At 48.5% G+C, this 20,721-nt stretch overlaps 2 protein-coding genes across 15 annotated transcripts in view; both read right to left on the reverse strand.

The window, feature by feature from the left end:
* Positions 1–10,981, reverse strand: part of RNF152 (ring finger protein 152) — a 79,117-nt gene extending 68,136 nt beyond the window's left edge. Inside the window, exons 1-4 of one of the 6 annotated variants that reach the window (XR_009604437.3) lie at positions 10,590–10,981; positions 9,218–9,341; positions 8,454–8,566; positions 6,436–7,661 (exon numbers count right to left, since the gene is read on the reverse strand). The gene's annotated coding sequence lies outside the window, so the exon portion shown is untranslated. Of the gene's footprint in view, positions 1–1,697; positions 1,807–6,435; positions 7,662–8,453; positions 8,567–9,217; positions 9,342–10,589 lie in introns of those variants that run through there. The other 5 variants (XM_060613993.3, XM_060613992.3, XM_060613995.3 and 2 more) reach the window with 5 other exon arrangements.
* Positions 10,982–12,333: 1,352 nt separating this feature from the next.
* LOC144613796 (uncharacterized) overlaps positions 12,334–20,721 on the reverse strand; it is a 97,063-nt gene continuing 88,675 nt past the window's right edge. For 8 of the 9 annotated variants that reach the window (XR_013551209.2, XM_078435178.2, XM_078435180.2 and 5 more), the window contains one exon: positions 12,334–12,873. Coding sequence is in view for 8 of the 9 variants with exons in the window: in XM_078435178.2 (XP_078291304.2) it covers positions 12,702–12,873 (172 nt within the window). In the remaining variant the exon portion in view is untranslated. The remainder of the gene's footprint in view (positions 12,874–20,721) is intronic. The other variant, XM_078435181.2, reaches the window with a different exon arrangement.

Consider the following 20,721-nt stretch of genomic DNA (forward strand, 5'->3'; position numbering starts at 1 on the left):
CTGCTTGCCTGTGAGTTTCCCCTTCCATAGACAAACCATTTACCTTTTTCTCAGGTGAAGCAATAGCCCAGGAAGAAATCTAGCTTATCAGGAACATAAATGAATACGATTTCTCAGTGCACGAAGTGATTACACAGGAATCTGAGGCGTCAATGTCTAGCAATTGCCCTCAGGTGCTATGTGCATGGGGTTTTTGCAGACCTACCAAGCTAATTACTGTTTCTGGCAATTTGCTGCAAGTCCTAACATCCCCAGATAAATAGTTACACTTCCCAAAAAGAAACAGAACACAAAGGGTTATCACTGGAGGCATCAGCTAAAGACTAGAACAATCTGTGGCTTATCCAAGGGCCTTATCGGTTGCCATCAATCCCATGTGTTAGTAATGGAGATTCAGGAAGAGGGAATGTCGGCAAATTGGAGCCCAGGCTCCAGCTATCTCCACTCAGTAGAGTGGCCCAGTTCCCTTCCCGCCCCCCAACCCCACCCCCCAAACTTCCCCCACATCCCCCCTCCCCTCCCCTCCGCTGCTGGAGTGAACAGACTCCTCGGGAAATCTCTCCCTCAACTCTGGGAGGGTAGCACTGGGCACTGTGCACACAAGCACTCCTATCACACTACTGTTATGTTCACAACATGTGCGCATTCCAGAAGCATCCTTAGCTGCAAACAAAAAGACATGGCAACTCATCAGCTAGCGTCACATGGTTCCACCAAGAAGAAAAAAAAAAACAGGCAAGAAGAACATAAGCTCATACATAAAAACACGAGTTATCTGCACAACAAAGGAACCCAGAGCAGATCTAGGTGTATGCATTTTCAAATCAGCTGTCAAAGGGCCCAGACTGAAATCCTACAAAGATCAGCAACCCAGCCCTGAATTGGAACCCAGCTCTCAAAGATGAAACTCCACCAGTCCCTCAACAAGTATTTATTGAATGTCAACGGTGCCCCAAGCCCTGTGCAACAACCCTACCAGGCACAGCAAATACCGTGGTTTGTGGAGCATTTTTAAAAGATCCCATTAACTTTACCTTTATGTTGTATAGTTCAGTTTCCCTTCCTGTCTGTGCTAAAGAGATCTCTTCTTTAATAAAGATGGCAATAACAATAATAAAGATCCCATTCCAAAAAAAGATCCATAAATAAAACGACTGACAAAGCTACGCTGGCCTTCTGCAGTCTTATCCTGTCCTGTTCTCTCCTACCTCCTTTCTGAGGACGGCTGCATCTGTAACCATGTGAAGTGTCCCCAAAGCCTGCTTCAGGATGCTAAGACAGTCACAGAACCAGGACAGGACCCCTAAGTAGGGTGATTAACTCATCCTAGGTTTCCTGGAACTGTTCTGGTCTTAAAACAGAAAGTCCCTCACCCTGGGCATCCTCTTAGTCCTGGCCAAGCTGAGTCACTGTGGCATCCTACATCCCAGGAAACCAGACCCTAGGAAACCAGACCCTTGCTTTGCCTGGGAGGAGCGAGACCACAGGAAGGGTGTCTGGTGCTCTTTACGGAAAGCCTGAGTCCCCTGCAGGTGGTCTCACAGCCTCCCTGCTTCCTCCAGCTTCCACTGAGAAGGCCTATCCGTTTAAACCCCACATCATTTAAGCAAAGCTTTACAGAGACTCTCCAATGACAAGACTCCAATGACATGACATACAAAGCAAATCCTCATAAAAATGCCAAAGGCCGTAGTTACTTAGATGTGGTTATCCTCTTGGCTGGTTAACGAGCTTCTTCAGTTCAGAGCGCAACTATTCATCCTGAGATTTCCAGAACTGAACACCAAGACTGGTGGATGGTAGATGCTAAATAAAACAGACATTAATAATAGCCGCCATTATGTAGTGTTTACAATGCACAGGGCAACACGCTAAGCACCTTATGTAAATGATCTGACTTACTCTTAAATAAGTCAATGAGATTGACTGTCCCTCCATTTTCCAGATGAAGAAACCAAGGCCCAGTCAGACCTTATTTACTCAAAGTCATTACAGCACAGCCAACACTTGAACCCAAATCCATCTTGCTTCAAAAATTCCATGTTTTTAATCACTTAACTAAATTAGGATCAAGTAAGGTGGGTATGGATGGTAAGGGATCAAGAATTGAGAGAGAAGAGTATCAGATGTATTTGGTTTATTCTGTCCCCTGTTAGTTTTACCATTACAAAAAATAAAAGGCAGAAAACCAAATTAATTACAAGTTTGTACATTAAGCTAAGGAAAGGCAAGGATTTTACTTAGAATTGTACAGAATTGTGCCCAGCAAATGGCAGGCACTGAGTATTTGAATAAAATTAATATACACAATTTTATATCTAACATGGAGTTTAGTCACCGATCCTCATGCCCAGGTGCCCTGGGTGGCTCAGTCGGTTAAGTGTCTGACTTCAGCTCAGGTCGTGATCTCGAGGTCCATGAGTTCGAGCCCCGTATTGGGCTCTGTGCTGACAGCTCAGAGCCTAGAGCCTGTTTCAGATTCTGTGTCTCCCTCTCTCTCTCTGCCCCTCCCCCACTCATGCTCTGTCTCTCTGTCTCTGAGAAATGAATAAACCTTAAAAAAAAAAAATTTAAGTCACTGATTCTCAGTGTTTCAAATGCCATTTTACCCATCACCAGAGGTGAATAGATGGATCCCTATCTTCGGTTTCTTACATGTTAGCCTGATGAAGTAGGACTGGATGGACAAGTTCTTGCCCCAGATAAGGATGGCTCTCTACCTGCATGGTTGAATTAGCTATTATTCACTTAAAATAACCATAATCCATATGTCTCAGGCAACAAAGGGGCAAATTCTCTAGACAAGGTACAGAGATCTATCCACGTTTTTCTCCAACCCCTTTTAACCTGCAAGGAAGCAGTTTACAAACCCTAACCTAGAGCAACACAACTGGAAGAGAATATCACACCAAACACTTTGTTTTTGAGACATTTATCTCTGCTCCATTCATTATCCCTCAAACGGAGAACACTGTTTTCACGTCAATGTATTCCTGGCCATTTTCCTCAAGCAGCTGAACACATTTCCTCTTTCATAATAACGCTATCCATAATGATCAAGCATTCCAAGTGTTAAACAAAAGTTTCTATCATGTGAATGAGTATTCCAAAATCAAAAGAGGCGAGGCAAACCAGAGGTCCATCACGAAGGCATTTATGGCTAAAAGCTAATTACAAAGGGAGATATGGTAGTCAGTTGTGGGCAACTGTCACCCGCTAAGGTCCAACCCAAACAGCACAGCCTATTTCTTGAGATTGTGGGGTGGCCTTGAGATTATGGGATGTAAAGTTCTAACACGGCTTGCTATATGTCACAAAGGAGAAGACATTTTTGTTTGTTTTGTTGTTGTTTTGGAAGAAGCAGACAAACTAAAATCAAAAAACACACTACCAATAACAATTCATTTTCTTAGAATGATGACCATCAGTGAGAATGTTCACCTCCCAACCACTGAAACGTATAATGCAGCCTGGCAACTCTAATTTGATTCGATATTTAATCATTATTAATGCAAGTAGGGGAAGCTCTTAAAAAGAAGTTTTCTTCTTCTTAACTTCCCGTAGGTCTATGACCAAAAACATCCATAATTCCTTTATCGCAGTGGGTCGAGATCATTTCTGTGCTGTCAAAGATTCATCAATGACTGAGTATTTATTGAGCCCTTATGCTGTACGCACATGGTGGGGAATACAAAATAGGTTCAAACCTCATCCAGTGTTCACCTCTAAGGAGCCTGCAAGAGAAAGATCTTGCTGGTTCCAGTCCCTACATCCACCAGCTCGAAGGTCCCCCTGGAGGAAGCCAGATCCCTCACCCTTCCCCCCAGCTGAGCAGAGACTGGAAAAGTCCCATTCCCATCCTGGGACATCTTTTCAGTGTATCTCCCTTTATGTGAAGTAGCTTGAGTGGGTTTCTGTTCCTTGCAATTAAACAGAAAGAAAAAGACACCTCAATCTCAGGTGATAATACAAGATAAGTGCCCTTTGTGGAATGAATGAATGAATGAATGTTGAATGAAATGAGAGATGTAGGCAATTTTGTCAGAGAACCTGGAAGAGGTGAAGGATTGCGATGGGCTAAGGAGACAGACTTAAATTTTTTAGAAGAGTTAAGAGCCAGTCACACCTTCAATGACAGAGTATAGGGAGAGGACATTGCAGGCTATGGAATATTCCAGAATTTTAAAACAGGCTATGCAAAGCATTTGGGGGGAATAGAGTGTTAACCATCCAGCTAATGTGGCATTTTCAAGTCAGGCAGAGCCAAAGTCAGGGATGGGCATGAAGTCTGGGGTCTAGGTGGGGAAACCTTTAAAGGGAAGACTAAAAAAATAGGAACTTCGTCCCCAAAAAGCAGAAGCCACTGAAAGCCATTCCCTATTATGCAAGGGAATGAACAATTCAAACGGCCTACTGTCCTGAGAGTATCAGCATTTTGTAATATGGATTGGGGTGGAAAAGCCAGGAGGTAAGGGTACCCACTCTTACAGTCCAGAGAAATGAGGTCCCCATCTGGGATATGGTGGTGGGGACAGAAGTTCATCTGTTAATCAGCAGAACTTCAATATTAATAAGAATACTCCCTATTTTCACACTTATCTGTCCAAGCTTTTGCCAAAACCTCATCAATGCTGACAGAACCTCAGGGAGGAGTGTATTAAGTGTGGTTATCTGGATTTATAAATGGAAGGTGAATCAGAAAACACCAGGACAGAGCACGGCCCTCCAAGATTCCACCTCATCTTGACTTTGCCTCCACCAGAGGCTCGTCTGCATTTGATCAATACCTTCCCCGCAAGCGGTCTGATAGCCCAGGAAGCCTGTGTGATGTCAGAATAACTTTTATCATGCGAGATGTTTGCAGTGAGTGTTAGGTACGCAGGAATTAATAAATCCAGTGGCAAAGAAGGCATCCTGTCCTACTCATGCTCTCCGCTCCCAGTAGATCACAAGGAGCCCCCCCGACCCCACCCCACGATTCTGCAAAAAATGCACTCCAAGCCTCAGCAGCCATACAGGGTCTGGGCCAGAAAAACCACAGGCCTCGACGACCACCCAAAGGAGAAACAAGTCGCACACACTGCTGGCCTTACGTCTTACGATGACAGTAGGTCATCCAGAAAAAAAAAAAAAAAAAAAAAAAAATCCTTAAACATCAAACAAGGACTTATTTTATCCGAAGGAGATTTCAACCGCGAAGACGGGCTCCTTGGAACACCTCGTGGCTCACCAAGCCAGGGGTGGGGGAGCAGGAAGACCAATGCCTTCCTCCCTTTTGCTTTGTCCACCACACCTTCGGGACGGGAGCGCTAGGAGCCACCTCCACCCCGCAAGTGTCCTCCACCTGGACGGCCGCCCTCGTCGTGCAATTACAGCGGCGGGTGCTCAAGAGGCCAAACAAAATACAGACGTGTGTTTTGGAGCTTCCCAAATATATTTCGAGCCTAGCCTCTCAGGGCCTCATTTCCCCTCCTGCTAGGTCTGCGCCTCGCCCTCAGCCCAGCCCCCACGCACCCCGACTTGGCTCCTGGAGGTCCCGGATGGGCTATATTTGGTTCTCCCTGCTGGTTTCTCCGCCACTCATTTCCCACTTTCCCTCCGTTTGGATGCAATAGTTTGTCACCCCAGGGAAGCAGAGGGTAACCTCTGCATTCTGAGGCTAACACTGATGTCCTCTAGCCTCTGTGACTCAGGGGCCAGCAGGCATTTTACCGTATCGCCTGTCTGGGGAGAGCTGTCTTTATAGAAATGACTTCAGCAAGGTGATTACTGAGCCAGAAGCAATACTATTTTGTTAAATTCCACGCTTATGCCGCAGGTACTTATCACATCCTAAAAATTCTAATCCATGCATGCATTTATCACAACACCAACAAAGGTATTTAAGGAACCGGCGCGTCCTACAGCAAACTCTCTCTACCAGCCACCAACTGCTTAATCCACAGCCCTTTGCAATGCCTACCCCTCAGCACCCAACCATTCTGAGGGACAGCGTGGTAAGGAAGGCTTTAAAACTGACCACCTTCGTTGACCACGTTGTCAACGTGGTGGCTGATGGAAGCACGAATGTGCCAGAACACCAACCCAGTGTTCTGGCGGTCCCGTGACCAGAAAACAGCACATATCCAAAGTGCCTTTTCTAAACATCAGAGTAACAAGGGGGTGACCCAAGGCCACCCTACACACATGCCTGCCCCCTCGAAATCTTAGTTGTGGCCCTTATTAGGCCCACGACCACTCCTTCTCTACCCCAGGCTGTTCCAGACAAACTCAGGAAGTCTTAGACAAGAGGCAGATGGTGAGGGAGAGAAAGTCTGTAAGTAACAGCTCTCTATTACATAATGCTAAACACAGAACCTCCTAGAACTAGCCCTGGAACTACCTCCTTGCCTATCGCTTCAGAATAAACAACTACTCAAAACAGGCAACAAGAGAGAACACTGTAATTTTTTATTTGATGATCAATGGACAATCACATTAGTATATATAACACCAACATATCAGTAAATACCATGGTGGGGCACGACCAAATTCCTTAAGATATTTATTATTCATTCATCGCACTGGCACTCGTAAACACCCAATGTCTACAAAGCATGAGCTAGCCCCACGGGAACACACTTCATAACCTCATCTAGGCCACACAACCTGCGGAGGTCATGAGAGAGGCTCACCTATATCCAGCTGTCCCTTCTGCAGGGCGAGAAATATTGAATTGGGGTTCAAATGGCATCATAGGACTAGTTGTGGCCAAAGCAACATAAGTCACTTGTGGGTGACGTGGGTGTCGTGAATACAGACAGCAAGATCCTCCAGAGTTTCCTTTCCCACACTGCAGGGACCTCACACACACACTCAGGGTCACACCTCCATCACTTTGGGTCCTAGAGGGACTATGACGAGCAAGGCCCACCTGCTGACCACACAGGACACATCGTCTGGGAGAGAAAGAAATCTGTATTTAGCCAGAGATTTGGAGGTGATTTCTTACTGCAACTAACCTAACCTACATTGCCAATACGTCGCTGTTTATAAAAGACAGAACCTGCAAAAGTGCCTCCCCGCTCCCACCAACTGTTTACTAAATCAGATAATACAAAAAAGCAGGGTTTGTTTCAAAATTCAAGTAATTCTTTGAAAAGGAGAGGGTGCAGACAGGATAGACAGGTTCAAGCAACTCTGAGGGAATAAAGAATGAAACAGAATGACCTTTCAACAATGGTGAAATCTAAACATTCACATGGAATTTAGCTGAAGAGCTGAAGACAAGGTCACCTTCGGACAACAGGTCCGGTCACTTATGAAGTAGTGATCTCCCCAATGAAAGAGGCATTCAATGATCATAGTCCCTCAGCAGTCCAATACCACCCTTTGTTCCTCTCTCTCTAGCTTCCTTTGAATTTAATCAGAATCAGGTCTCTGAGAAGCTCCCTGAAGGTGGTTCATTTTTATGTCTCCAGTCACCCCACGCCCCCACCCCTTGGCATCTTTCACAGTCTATGATCTATCAGGTGCTTGATAAACATCTGCTGAATGAATTAAATGAACATTGTAGAAAGGACTCGGGCACTGGACGCAAAGGTTGGTCTGACAACCTTCTAGGGCTCCCCCAGCCTACAGCTAAACACTACTGCAGACATCTGGGGGCGGGGAGCCTCCACCTACAAAAAGAAAAACCAAAATAAGCATCAATACAACACTTTATTATGACTTATTACCGCACACAGTTTAAAACCACAGGAAACCTAACACTGCACTATGGCTATCTTTGTTCTTGGACGTGCATTTACATGTGCAGGCAACTGGTCTTCCCATGGGGAATTTTGTGTGTGAGGTATTTATTTTTTCTATTAAAAAAAAAAAACCACACCCTTTGTTTCTATTGCATTATTAACACTCCCTATTATCCCATCACGTGGCTTTTCCTCTTGCTGGAACACAGCACACACCCTGCATTATTGCTGACATTAAAATTACTTGTCAAAGTACCTCTATCCTAACACCATTACAAATCTGATCTTCCCAAAGCGGTGGCCTTTGTTCTAGCTGAGACCAGATAACTCCCTCACCTCTCCCAGGGATTCCTGGATGCTCTGAGTATAGGGATCAATGCCAGTGCCACTCCTGTTTTTTCAAAGTCCCCTTTCAAAACACAACTACCCTAGAGGTGAATGACACATGTTTCAAGTTTTTCAATTTTATCTTTCTGTGGGTTTGGGGGCGGAAATGGTGACGAGAGAGGCTGCCATAGCCATGGCACTGCTGTGGCTGCAGTGCAAGAAGACAGAGCACCAGGAGCCGGTGGCCCTCCGCAATCGCTTCTCCCAGCAAGATAAACCTTGAGTCCACCCCCATCACCATTCTTATTCTCTGCTCCTCGTGCAGGATGCCAGGACTCTGCCCTCTAGGAGACAATGCCAGTGCCAAGGTGTCCTGGTATGTCTGAAGGTTACCTTTTCATGGAGCTCTATCGAGATAACCCCAGATTTCGTTAGCTCGACATCGAAGCAGAACTATCCTTGGAAAGAAATGTACCGGCCAGAGTTTTTGGAAAAGCACCAACGACCTAAAGATAAAATGCAGACCGAGAGCCTAATGGTTCATGGCTATGTAAATGGAAACTTAACTAACGCTCCCGGCTCTCTGTTCTCTTTCTGCTCCCCCAACTGCCCTCCCTTCCACCTCCCAGTTAACTTACTGCTGGCATGTCCCTCCTGATATTGCAAACACTATTACAATGAAGGCTTGGAGGAGAGACATTATTTCGTAAGAAGGTTACTACATCTGACCAATGCCCTAATTGAGCACTGGTCAAATTTATAACCGGCCTTCCAGCCATACCTTTTCAACAAGCGATATCCATTACCAGACTGAAGCCAAAATGTATCACTACAGATAAGAAAGCAGGCATATATCCAAACCCCACATTCAGACACAACTGTCTATGTATTGATTATATCAAAATTCCCATCAGTAGAAACCCGGTGGAATTTATTCGACCCCAAACGCACCCTGCCCTCAATGACTTTTTCAAAAGGAAGGTTTCAAGTCATTTGCAATTTCCTTCTCAGACCCAGGAGTTTCAGCAGCCCCCAGGCTCCTCGACACAGACAGCAAAGGAATGGATGCAGAAACCACCCAAACAGCCCCGTGCAAACACTGCCGGCCCAAATGACCCAGAGACACCCAGGCGGCTACCCAGACTACTGGGGGTTACCTGCATCTGTCACCGAGTCCCTTTCACCCCCTTCTGCATGATGACATCAAGTGGAAACGGTACGCGTTTGGGAGGCAAGAGGCTGACAAGCAGGAAGCACAATTGAGCCTGAGCTTTGTTCAGCCTGCAGTGAAATACATGCAGTAAGGGTTAGATACGCGCAGCAGAGAAAGAAATCCGAGCACCCTCCCCGGCCAGCGGCGGTGGAGTGGGTGCACCGGGAGGTGGAGGAAGGCGGCGGAGGCGTGGAGCGCCCGCCAGCCGCGGAGGGGGCGTAACGCTCCCTAATTGTCTCTACAGGATAAATACCCCCCTCCCCCCACTCCGCTGCAGTCTCCCCCGCCCCCAAGTTCCCCGGTGGCACAGCTTCTACCAGCAACCGTAACCCCTCAAAAGGAAAGAAAGACGAGAAGGCGTAGAATAACATCTTGGGGCAAACACACACTAGCAAAATATACTAGTAAACCAGGTTATATGGGAATGCGGGGCGCCCGGTCACCCGCCCAGACGCACACACACACACACACACACACAGCGGCGCTGCATTCACAAGCATCCTTTCTTTCGCCCCTGTCCGCCACCTCATCAAGTCACTGTCACTCTGTTCAGCCGATTTCTCTACTCTTTCCAAAACCGTGCAGCGCTCCCCCCGCCCCACCCCCACCCTAGGCGGGCTCGGGGACGGCAGCCTCGCGTGCAGCGTCCCACGCGTCCAGCCTGCTTTGTCCTGCCGCTGCCGTTCCAGGAGCAGGCGCCCCAGGCACGTGGGTCCGCACAAAAGACCCCCCAACATCTGGCCCGCCACTGCTCCCTCTCCTCCCGAGAGGGGCTCCGGGGCGGCGGAGTGGCGCGCGAGGGCAACTTCTGGGGGGCGGGGAAGGCGCTCGACCAGGGGCTCGCTAGGGGACCATCCCGGGGCGCGTGCGGGGTGGGGGCGCCGCTGGGGCGCGCGCGCACGTGCACCCTCAGGGGCGCGCGCGGCGCGGGCACGAGACGCGCTCCCTCGGACCGGAGCTCCAGGGGGCATCCGAGGACTCGGAGGAGCCGCCGACAGCGCCGCTCCCCCGCCCCAGCCGCCAGCCCAACTCCGCCAGCGCTCCGGGGACACGCAACTCCAGGGACCCCGTCCCCGGCGCCCGGGGGCCGCCCCGCTGTGGCCCGCGCTCCCCTTCCCGGGACCCCTGCGGCCCGACTCCCCCCATCCACTGTGCAAAAGGCGCCCCCCGACACACCAGGCGGCGGCTCCCCTTCCCCGCTTCCCTGGCTCCGGGCGCGGCCGCCGTGGGGGCGAAGACATCCAGCCCTTCGCGCCCCTCTCGCCGCCCCCGACCCGGGAGGGCCAGGGCAGAGAAACAAACCGAAAGTCACCGACCTCTCTCCGCAGCGGGCTCGGGCGCTCCCTACAGAGGCGGCGGCGGCGGTAGCGGTAGCATCGCGGGGTGGTCCCGGCGCGCCCGCCACCCGCTCCGCCAGACGCGCGCAGCGGCAGGCTGCGGGGCGGGCGCGGGGGGCGCGGCGTCGGCGCCCGCAGCCCCTGCCCCCGGCTCGACCCTGCGGGAGGCGCCCCACCTGCCCGCCGCCCTCGGCGCTCCCGGTCGGACACCGCCGCCAGGCGCTCGGCTCCGAGCGGGAGCTTTTTGTGTCACCGCCCAGACCCAGGCACCGAAGGGGGTGGGGGCGGGAGGCCGGGCTCCGCTCCCCGCGGCACCGCCCCTCCCCGGCGGCTCCACCTCCTCCGACACCTCCCCCCCCTCCACGCCCCCGCGGCGGCGGGTCGGGGACGTGCGTCTGTCAGTCCGGCCTGCCACACCGACACCCCGAGCGCGGAGCTGCCCACGCTGGCTCGCGCGCTCCCTTGGCCACGCCCCAAGTGCCCAACCTCGGCCGGGACCTCGGCGTTGTCTTTCCCCCCGCGCAAGGGGGGGGACCTGGGCGACGATCAGGTGTGAAGAGGCCGCGTTCGGCCGGCTCCAGAGCGGAGCCGAGGTGGGGGCAGAGGCTGGCGGGGACAAATGTGCGGCTGGCGACCGAGGGACTGGAATCCGCGTCACCTCAGATACTTTTGGGCTGCCCCTAAAAGTTCACGTAATCCAAGCAGGGAGCGGTCCTGCTTTTGTGGAGTGGAGGACGCGTCCGGAGACGCCGGAACAGATACCGCCCCCCCGCCCCCCACACCACCGCCTCGCTCCCTGGGAGGGGTCGGGGAGTAGGAAAGAGGCAGGTGCAAGTCCTGAGGGTTATATGGCAGGTGCGACCCACCGAGGCCCACCTTATTCTCCACCTTGAAACCCTGCTTAGAATGACTACTTCCTCCAAGGAAATGTAAAGACCTGGTCTCTTGCCTCTTGTTGTGACTGCAAAATTGGGGAATGAAGGAGGGGGAGTCGCCCGTAGAGGAGGGTATCCGTGCTCTTTTTAAAGGATTTCTATGCAGAATGAAGATCCAAAACTCTATTCTATGACTCTGGTAAAGATGAGCCTTGACCATCCTGCCCGGATCTTCAGCACCAGGGCTTTACTGAATCCATCAACAGAGCATATGCCGCCTTTCCACTCCTGCTGGAGTGGAGCTGTCTTTCTGTCCTACTGTCTTGTCCACAAAGAAAGAACTCCCATTCTAACCTTTGCCAAAAGCTCATTGAAGTGCTTCTCCCAAGGAAAGGAAACCCTGTGAACCAACGAGGGGGCCCTGTATGACCTACTAAAATTCAAAGTGTACTCAATCGACCCTCCTTGTTCCACGAGTAAAACCTGTTAATGGTCTTTCCAAATGTGTTGTCACTAAGCACATACAGAAATCAGTCACCCAGGGACAGGTTTATAGCTCGATGGCTGTCAGTTCTCTCCTAACTAAAGCGTTCACTTGGCTCCTACCCCTTTTCCCTTCGTTCCCTGAAGTTCCTCGCTGCACCTGGCAGGAGTGAAAACTAGATGGGGGCTTTAAAAGCCTCAGGTATTCTTGAAGCAGACTTTAGGAGTCTTTATTTTCGGCCTCAATTTCAGGGCAGAAAAAAAAAAAAAAAGGTTTTTTTTCAATGAGATGCTAACGAGAGTGTTGAAATCTCTGATGGTGACCAGGAGCTTGGAATAGGATGGTAAGTTATCACACCCAAATATTTTACCGGGAAAGTTTAGCCTATAAATATTATGATTATACACGAGGGTCTTTAAAGCCTACTTTTAAGAAGCTAATTTCAGGGACCAGTAATTATTCCGAAATATTTAAACTCTTCTTTCAGCTGCTTTCAAAACAACCCCTTGGGAGGATTCGCGCATTCGGCGTGGTGTGGGGTCACTTGCATTCTTACTCATTCATTCCTGCTGGCTGGCATTTTAATTCACACGACATCATGGGTGTTCTGCCTTCTGTCCAGTCTTGTGAAGCTGTCACGTAGAGAAGGTTAATTAACTGGGGCAGACTGGGATAGGCCAGTTCTAAGACTAGTCGGGGGCAGCCCCCCAGGGAAGGCAGCAACCGTTTGAGTCAGGGGAGGAACAGGCAGCGACACGTCTGAGCGGAGTGTTCAGTGAGGCCGGTCCAGGAGCAAGGCGGCCACGGCCGGGCAGGGTTCGGAGCTGCAAGCTGGCGGGCAGCGTGGTCAAAGCTTCTGGCCTCACATGCCAGACGGAGACACCCATCAGGATGGGCGCTGGTCCTGAGGAACAACATAAAGATCAGATATTCATGAGTTCATTGGACAGATATTCTTTGAGTACAGACTAGGATCGGGAGAGAGAAGAAAACAGACCCGAATCGCTGCCCTCACAGGACACACGCTCAAACAGAGAAAGCAGAGAATATACAGCCTAACAAATCAGTAAAATGAATTGCACGTTGGAGGGTGAAAAGGCAAAGGGAGGAGCAGGAGAGGGGGTGACGAAGTCTCTGCGTGGGAAGAAATCTGAAATTTTAGTTCAGGGGCCAGGGAGGGCCCTTCGAGGAGCTCACTGCAGGAAGTGAGGGAGCAGGGCAGGCAGTTAGCCCTTATCGGACAGCGCCCAAGAGATGCGTCTGTACTTCCCACGGGCGAAGGTCGGGAGACCAGGACTGGGTCACAAGGTCAGTCAGACTGGTAACACTGACTGATGCTTAGTCACCTGAGGTTGAACTAAAGCTGTTTAAATCCTGACAGGGATGAGCTTTTATTCATCTTTATACCCGCAGCATTGAGCACAGGTACCCAACAAGTGTTTGTTGGCCTGAGCCCTTAAGTCTCTGAGAAGGTGGGGTGGGGCTGAGACAAACGTGACCCCACAACCCCAAAGACACCCCTTCTATGGGGGATGATGCTTCCACAGAAGAATGTGATGATGTCTTTTCATGGATTTTGTGACTGTCTTACTGTTCCTTGAGGGCAGGGATTATCTTTCACCTTCTACCCGGAGCACCTAACACATGAAGAGGACAGAAGAGAAGGAGGGAAGCAGGGGGAGGAGAAGAGAAAGAAAGAGGGGAATCAGGACAAGGAACAAGCAAACCCTGCTGGATGCTTACAACCCCGAAAGATCTTAATCCAGCCCAACAGTGAAGGTGAGTTGTCTAACACGTATGAGTTTTACATGTCAAAACTGCATCTTGAAACCGAATCACAGTAATAGTTGCACACTTAAAAACAAGTGGATTCAGGGGCCCCTGGGTGGCTCAGTTGGTTAAGCGTCCGACTTTGGCTCAGGTCATGATCTCACAGCTTGTGAGTTTGAGTCCCGTATCGGGCTCTGTGCTGTCAGCTTAGAGCCTGGAGCCTGCTTCAGATTCCGTGCCTCCCTCTCTCTCTGCCTCTCCCCTGCTCGCACTCTGTCTCTGTCTCTCTCTGCCAAAAATAAATAAACATTAAAAAAAATGTTCAACCAAGTGGATTTCATGGTATGTATATTATACCTCAGTAGAGTTGTTTGGAAACATCGAAGAAGCACCCCGCAGTCAGCCAGCTTTCACATGCTGTCAGTGATGAGCGAAGGAGCCATATTTAACCAAACACATTATCATCCGTCCCGATGGATAATTAAACCAAAGCGATTTGTGTGAAATAGCAGAAACTGTATTTTTGGTCTCTGCCCCCGGTTCCTGGCACAGAGCTCCTGAAACCCTTGTAATTTTCTAAGTGATAAAGGCACCAGGAGCATCTTTTGTTCTAATATTTGGCCTTTGCCCCCAGTTGCTGATGCCGAGTTCCTAAACCCCTGAGGATTCCCAGGGTGATAGGAATGTCTTTTGTTCTAATGCAGTGACTCTTGGTGGGCTCCTGGCTGAGTGCTGGTCACCCAAAAGTCCAAGCCATGAGGAGAAGCTTGGAATTTTCAGCCCCACATCCCCTTCTCCAGGGAGGGGAGAGAAGCTGGAAATGGATTTAACTATTGAGTAGGTCTATGTGATGAAGTGTCCATGAAAGTCCCCAAAGCAGAGTTTGGAAAGCTCCTAGGTTGGGGGTTATGAAGAAGTCGGGGGTGGGGGGCGGGGGAGAGGAGCACCCAGAGAAGGCATGGAAACTCCCAGCGCCTTCCCACCTACCTTCTGCTTCACATCTCTTCTATTTGGATGGTCATCGGTATCCTTTATCATATCCTTTTATGATAAACTGATAAACAGTAAGTAAACTGTTTCCCTGAGTTCTGTGAGCCACTCTAACAAATTAATTGAAACTGAGGAGGAAGTGATGGGCCATAAACGCCTGCTTTATGGCCCACCGGTGGTCAGGTGTTCAGGTGACCACGTGGAATTGCAATTGGGAGACAGGACTGAACCTTCGACCTGTGGGATCTGGCTCTATCTCCAGTGTGAGAATGGAGTTGAGTTGTAGGACACCCAGCTGGTGTCACGGAGAATTGCTTGCGGGGGGAAAAAAAACCCCATCCCTTTGGTGACCGGAAGTCTCAGAAATACAGTGGTCTGTGTGAAAGTAAGGGAAGAAGAGTGAGTTTTTCTCACTCAGTTTGCAAATTTTCTTTTCCCTTATGGGATATTTGCCACTTTAGGGCATATATAATCTTTTTAAAAGTCTAAAAAAGTTGTCTTAAACGATAGATAGTCTAGATAAAGTTTACCGATAATGATTGCTAAAGAGGGTGCACATTTCAAAACTGGTTTTTATTTGGGGGCCCTACTGAAGCCAATTCCGACAGACTAATTCTTCTGATAAGGTATACCAAGTGAGAAAGGTACTCTATTGGATACATTGTTAAATCTCTTACCTACTTACAGCCAGGTACTCTGGATCTAAGGACAATGAAACCTCTCGGGAACAAAAGAGTGAAGTACTCTGGAAACCCCATAGGACCTTCAAGGAACTACATCTAGATCGCTTTTCTAAAAGTGGTGATGGATTGAACAAAGACAACTCATTGTTTTTTAGCCTCATCTTTGATAGGTACAGCAGACATTATAGAGCAGCTGTCTAGAGCTATGTGAGCATAGTCGGGGTAACAGTCAACATGTTTAGCCAGCTGTAGGCCTAGGCATCCACCAATTTGTTTGGACGATGACCATAAACAATATAGCCATTTGGTGCGTCCTGGCTGAATGTCAGCCTTAGACTATGATACCAAAGTCCTCTAGGCACCCCCCTCAACAGCAGGTGTCTGCTGTGTTCTCATCACATTTGTACAGTTTGGGGTTGAGCAAGATCCTCATATCCACCGGTCAGTTGCTAATGTCTGCTCTCAGTAGAGGGAAATCATTATAAACTGAATTCCTTATACTGTACCATCAACATGAGACACTGTTCTCACTGCCTAATGGGCTGGAGGGACCACATCCTATCAGCCAGGGAAGATTTGGACTATGCAGCTCCTTTCTTACCCACTGTCCCTCCCGTCCATCATCTGTCCTATTCTCTTTTCATCCATTTGTTCACCCATGCCCATCAATCACTGTCCTCCCTATCTTTCCTTTCCATCGGCTGTCAGGTTCCTGGAACCCACTGATCTCCCCTCGGCTAACCTGCTGATCCAGCTGCCGGATGGCACAGTGGTGCAGCTCTGAGACAGGAGAAAAGGAAAACAACAACAAGGAGGTTCCACCACCATTGTTCAGACCCAAGGCTGCATCTACCACTTTGCCCTACTGGTCCACGAAGCTGGCTCCAGTCCTTCGGCAATGCATCCTTCCATACTCCATTCCTAGCCTGCATCTTACTCATGCTGACCTGGCACCCCTTTACCCGACCCAGGTCCAGACCCGGCTTCACCCGCCCCTTCTCCCCACTGTCTCCCCTCTGAGCCACAGTCATTCTGAGCTGCAATCTCTCCAACACAAAGGAAGCAAATATCTGTTTTAGGCCCTTCTGGATCCCAAGGGTCAAATCAGGGCACCCTCTAGTGGTCAGGAGGCGAGATGTCAACCTCTGGTCTGCATCACCTAGACGTCAGACCCCTGTAAGGGGCCAGGATAGCGCAATGCTGAATAGGCTATTCTCTATATGCTTTCTACTCTTTTTGCTTTAATGTCTTTCCTCTTGATTCTCTCCCTCCCGGTGGGTGGAGTGCACTGGGAAGGGAGATGGAGTCAAGCACCCTCCACTCCATTCCCAACCTTTCTGCTTCACCGTTGTCCACAGCGGTTTGGCACGTTCTCATATTTGGCTGTTCTAAAGAACCCAAATTATTCTGCTACAGGGCGAGAGAACCATCAAGTCCAAAATCAGTAAAGGATAACTTGCTTTTTGTTGGTGAACAGTAACTGGGCCTGTGTACCAGATAATGTTGCTGACCATAACCTACAGTATTTCATCCTCCCAAGTATGACGTAGAAGTAGTATGATCACCCCCACTTTACAGACAAGGAGACTGATGCCTACACCACTGACATACCTTGCCCAATAAGATAGGACCGGTAAATGGTGAATGCAAACTTGACCCAGGTCTACCAAACCCAAAGCACTTCCCCTGACTATCTGCACCAAGATTTCTGCCGTGGACCACAGTCTCCAGGCAATTCTACTGCATTTGGCTGAAATGCATCTCAGCCTCTTCCAAGCTGCTCCTGTTGTAGCCCACGGTCAGCAAGTGGCTTCTAAGCCTGACACAGTGGCTCATAGTACTTCAGGGCCCCAAATCATCCCCAGATTTCAAGTGGATCTGTTCTTCCCTCTCCTCACCCTCACCCTTTGTTTGAACCTTATGCAGCTACGTGACCATTTATAATTGTCAATCCCCAAAGGTTTGGTGCTTTCAAGTTTACAAGGCTGTCTACATCTCTGTCTCTCACCATGATCTTCTGTCCCTTCAGTTTATTTACTTATTTTGAGAGTGGCGGAGGGGCAGAGAGAGAGGGAGAGAGTCAGCATGGAGCCCAACGTGGGGCTTGAACCCACAAACTGTGAGATCATGACCTGAGCTGAAATCAAGAGTCAGACGCTAAGCAAATGAGCCACCCAGGTGCCCACCTTCTGTCCCTTCAAAGCTCACTCAAATTTCTCCAACCAGATTCATTTTTACTTTCTGTGAATTCTTGTGGCCTATCATTGTCCTTTTATTTCGAACTTAGTGCACTCCGCCTTACATCATAGCAAGCTGCCATGTGCACAACAACATATCCTTAAAGACTAGAACTCTTGTTTATTCCTTTCATCCGCTCACACACACACACACCCCAGCATCATACAGAATAGAGGGCTCATGCCTGCACATGATCAGTGCTTAATAAATGTTCGTTTTGATGACCAATCAGGAGTTTCTATTTTCCCTTCCAGAGTCATGCTTCCTAGCTTCCTGTATCAGCTCTCAGGGGATTTTCCCGAAGTTGTTTCTTCACATATCTGTTATAACCTAGCTACTCCAGCTCAGCCAAAGTGGGATTTAGGGTTATTTCCAAATCATACTGGGGAGGGAGGTGGGTATGGTGGGATAAAGAATTATGACGTGACCTGAGATTTCTCACTCTGGGCTTCAGGCATACGGACTTTCTAATAGCTATACTTACCCTATGTTATGGGTTGAAATGTGTCCTCTCAAAATCTGTATGTTGAACTCTTGGGGCACCAGGTGACTCAGTCAATTAAATGTCTGACTTCGGCTCAGATCATGATCTCATTGTTCATGAGTTCGAGCCCCGCATCGGGCTTTCTGCTGTCAGCATGGAACCTGCTTCGGATCTTCTGTCCCCTTCTGTCTCTGCCTCTCCCCTGCTTGTACACGTCCACACACACGCTCTCTCTTTTTCTCTCAAAAATAAATCAACATTTAAAAAAAGTTTGTATGAAGGCTTAAGCTCCAGTACCCCCAGAACATGACTATATTTGGAGACGGGTCTTCGTAGAGGTCGTAAGTTAAAAGAAAGCATTAAAGTGGGCCCTAATCCAGTATGACCAGTGTCCGTGTAAGAAGGGGAAATTTGGACACAGACACGTAAGAAGAAAGATGATGTGAAAACAGGCAGGAGATGGCCGTCTATAAGCCAAGGAGAGAGGCCTGGAACAGATCCCTTCTTCACAGCTCTTCGAAGGAACCAACCCTGTCAAGACCTTGATCTCAGCCTTCTAGCCTCCAGAACTGAGATGACAAATTTCTGTTGTTTAATCCACCTAGTTTGTGGCACTTTCTTACCGCAGCCCTAGCAAACTAATGTACCTTAGGACTCCTGTTCACGTAGAATTGGGTCCACACCCATGGTGGGATATCCAGGTGCCATTTATTTCCTGAGTACTTACCGACACTGGGTAAGCTAGAAAAGATAACCAAGCAGGGGCGCCCGATGGCTCAGTCGGATAAGCATCCGACTCTTGATTTCCACTCAGATCATGATCTCTCAGTTCGTAAGTTTGAGCCCCGCATCGGGCTCAGTGCTGACAGCGCAGAACCTGCTTGGAATTCTCTCTCTCCCCTCCCTCTCTACACCTCCCCTGCTCCTACTCTCCCTACTCTCTCTCTCTCTCTCAAAATAAATAAATAAACTTAAAAAATTACTTCTTTAAAAACTGAATAAATACAAATGATAGCCAAGCAAATGCTCATTTACCTGTTTGGGAGAAGAAGAACAGTAATGATGGCTACCATTTATGAAGCACTTACTGTGTGAGTAATGAAGTATGTTTAATACAATAATGTGTATAATCACTCTGTTAGGTACTTTGCAAACATCACCTAACTAACTCCTCCCATCCACCCAGCTGGGGTAGGTATTGTTACCCTCAGTTGTGGAAAGTGAGATTCAGACATATTTATGTAAGTTGCCCAGGATCATACTTCTCGCAAGATTCAGTGGTGGCCTGTGACCTGTTACTCTGCTTTGCTCTCTTTCCATGTAGCATAACCAGCATCCACCCTACCCCACATGACTTCGGCAATCCTGCCTAGTCACGTGGTCACTCATGGTAGTGCCCTTTCTTTTGCCAGGAATTGGTTTAGGGATGAGTACGTGACACAGTCCTGGGTAATGAGTCACAAGAGGAAGTTGGCTGGAAGGCTTCTAGGAAAGAGTTCTGCACTCTGGGAGGGAGAAGTAGTTCCCTTTTTTCTTTTGCTGCTGGATGTTACCTGTTCTGCATATGATGTCAGGATGGGGCAACTGTCTTGTAACAAGGGGAGCTTCCTGGAGGACATTCTAAAGGTGAGAGGAGGGTAAAGGACAAGGCTGATGACATCACTTTGTCTGCACGCTAAGCAATCCTAGCAGTGTTCTCCCTCCATATTTATCATCCCACGAGGTAATAATCCTCCTATTGTAGGAGACACTTTGCATTGTTTTCTGCTACCTATAACCAAAATCGTCCCAATATGCCTCTTCCTCAGGTATGCTTTGATTTTCCGCTGGGAGAGCAGTCTTTATATGAGAAACTATGTCAGATGGACTGCCACACAGAGTTTCAAAGGCCTAACAGAGAGAAACAGCATTTTTTTCTTATTGTGATAAAATGTACATAACATAAAATTTACCATGGTAGCCATTTTTAAATGTATGGTTACATTGGCATTAAGTACATTCACACTGTTGTGCAACCATCCCCACTATCCATTTCCTGAACTTTTCGTCATCCCAAACTGAAACTCTGTATCCATTAAACAATAATAATTCCCCATCCCCCCTCCTCCCAGCCCCTGACAACGGCCATCTACTTTCTGTCTCTATGAAAATGATTTCTCCAGTACCTCATATAAGTGGAATCACACAACATTTGTCCTTTTGAGTCTTATTTCACTGAGTCTGATGTCTTCAAGGTTCATCCACGTTGTAGCGTGTATCAGTTTCCTCCCTTTTTGAGGCTCAGTAATATTCCATTGTATGGATATACCACCATTAATTTGTCCACTCATCAAATAGACATTTGGGTTGTTTTCACTTTTTTCCTATTGTGAATAATGCTGTTATAAATGTGGGTGTTCAAGTATCTGTCAAGTGCCTGCTTTCAATTCTTTTGATATATACCTAGAAGTGCAATGCTATATCATCTGGAAATCCTATTTTTTAATTTTTTGAGAAATACCCATAGTGTTTTTCACAGTAGTTGCACCATTTTACATTCCCACCGATAGCGCACAAGGGGTCCAATTTTTCCACATCCTTGCCAACA

Source organism: Panthera onca, chromosome D3 (genome assembly GCF_046562875.1).
Source record: "Panthera onca isolate mPanOnc1 chromosome D3, mPanOnc1 haplotype 2, whole genome shotgun sequence".
NCBI lineage: Eukaryota > Metazoa > Chordata > Mammalia > Carnivora > Felidae > Panthera > Panthera onca.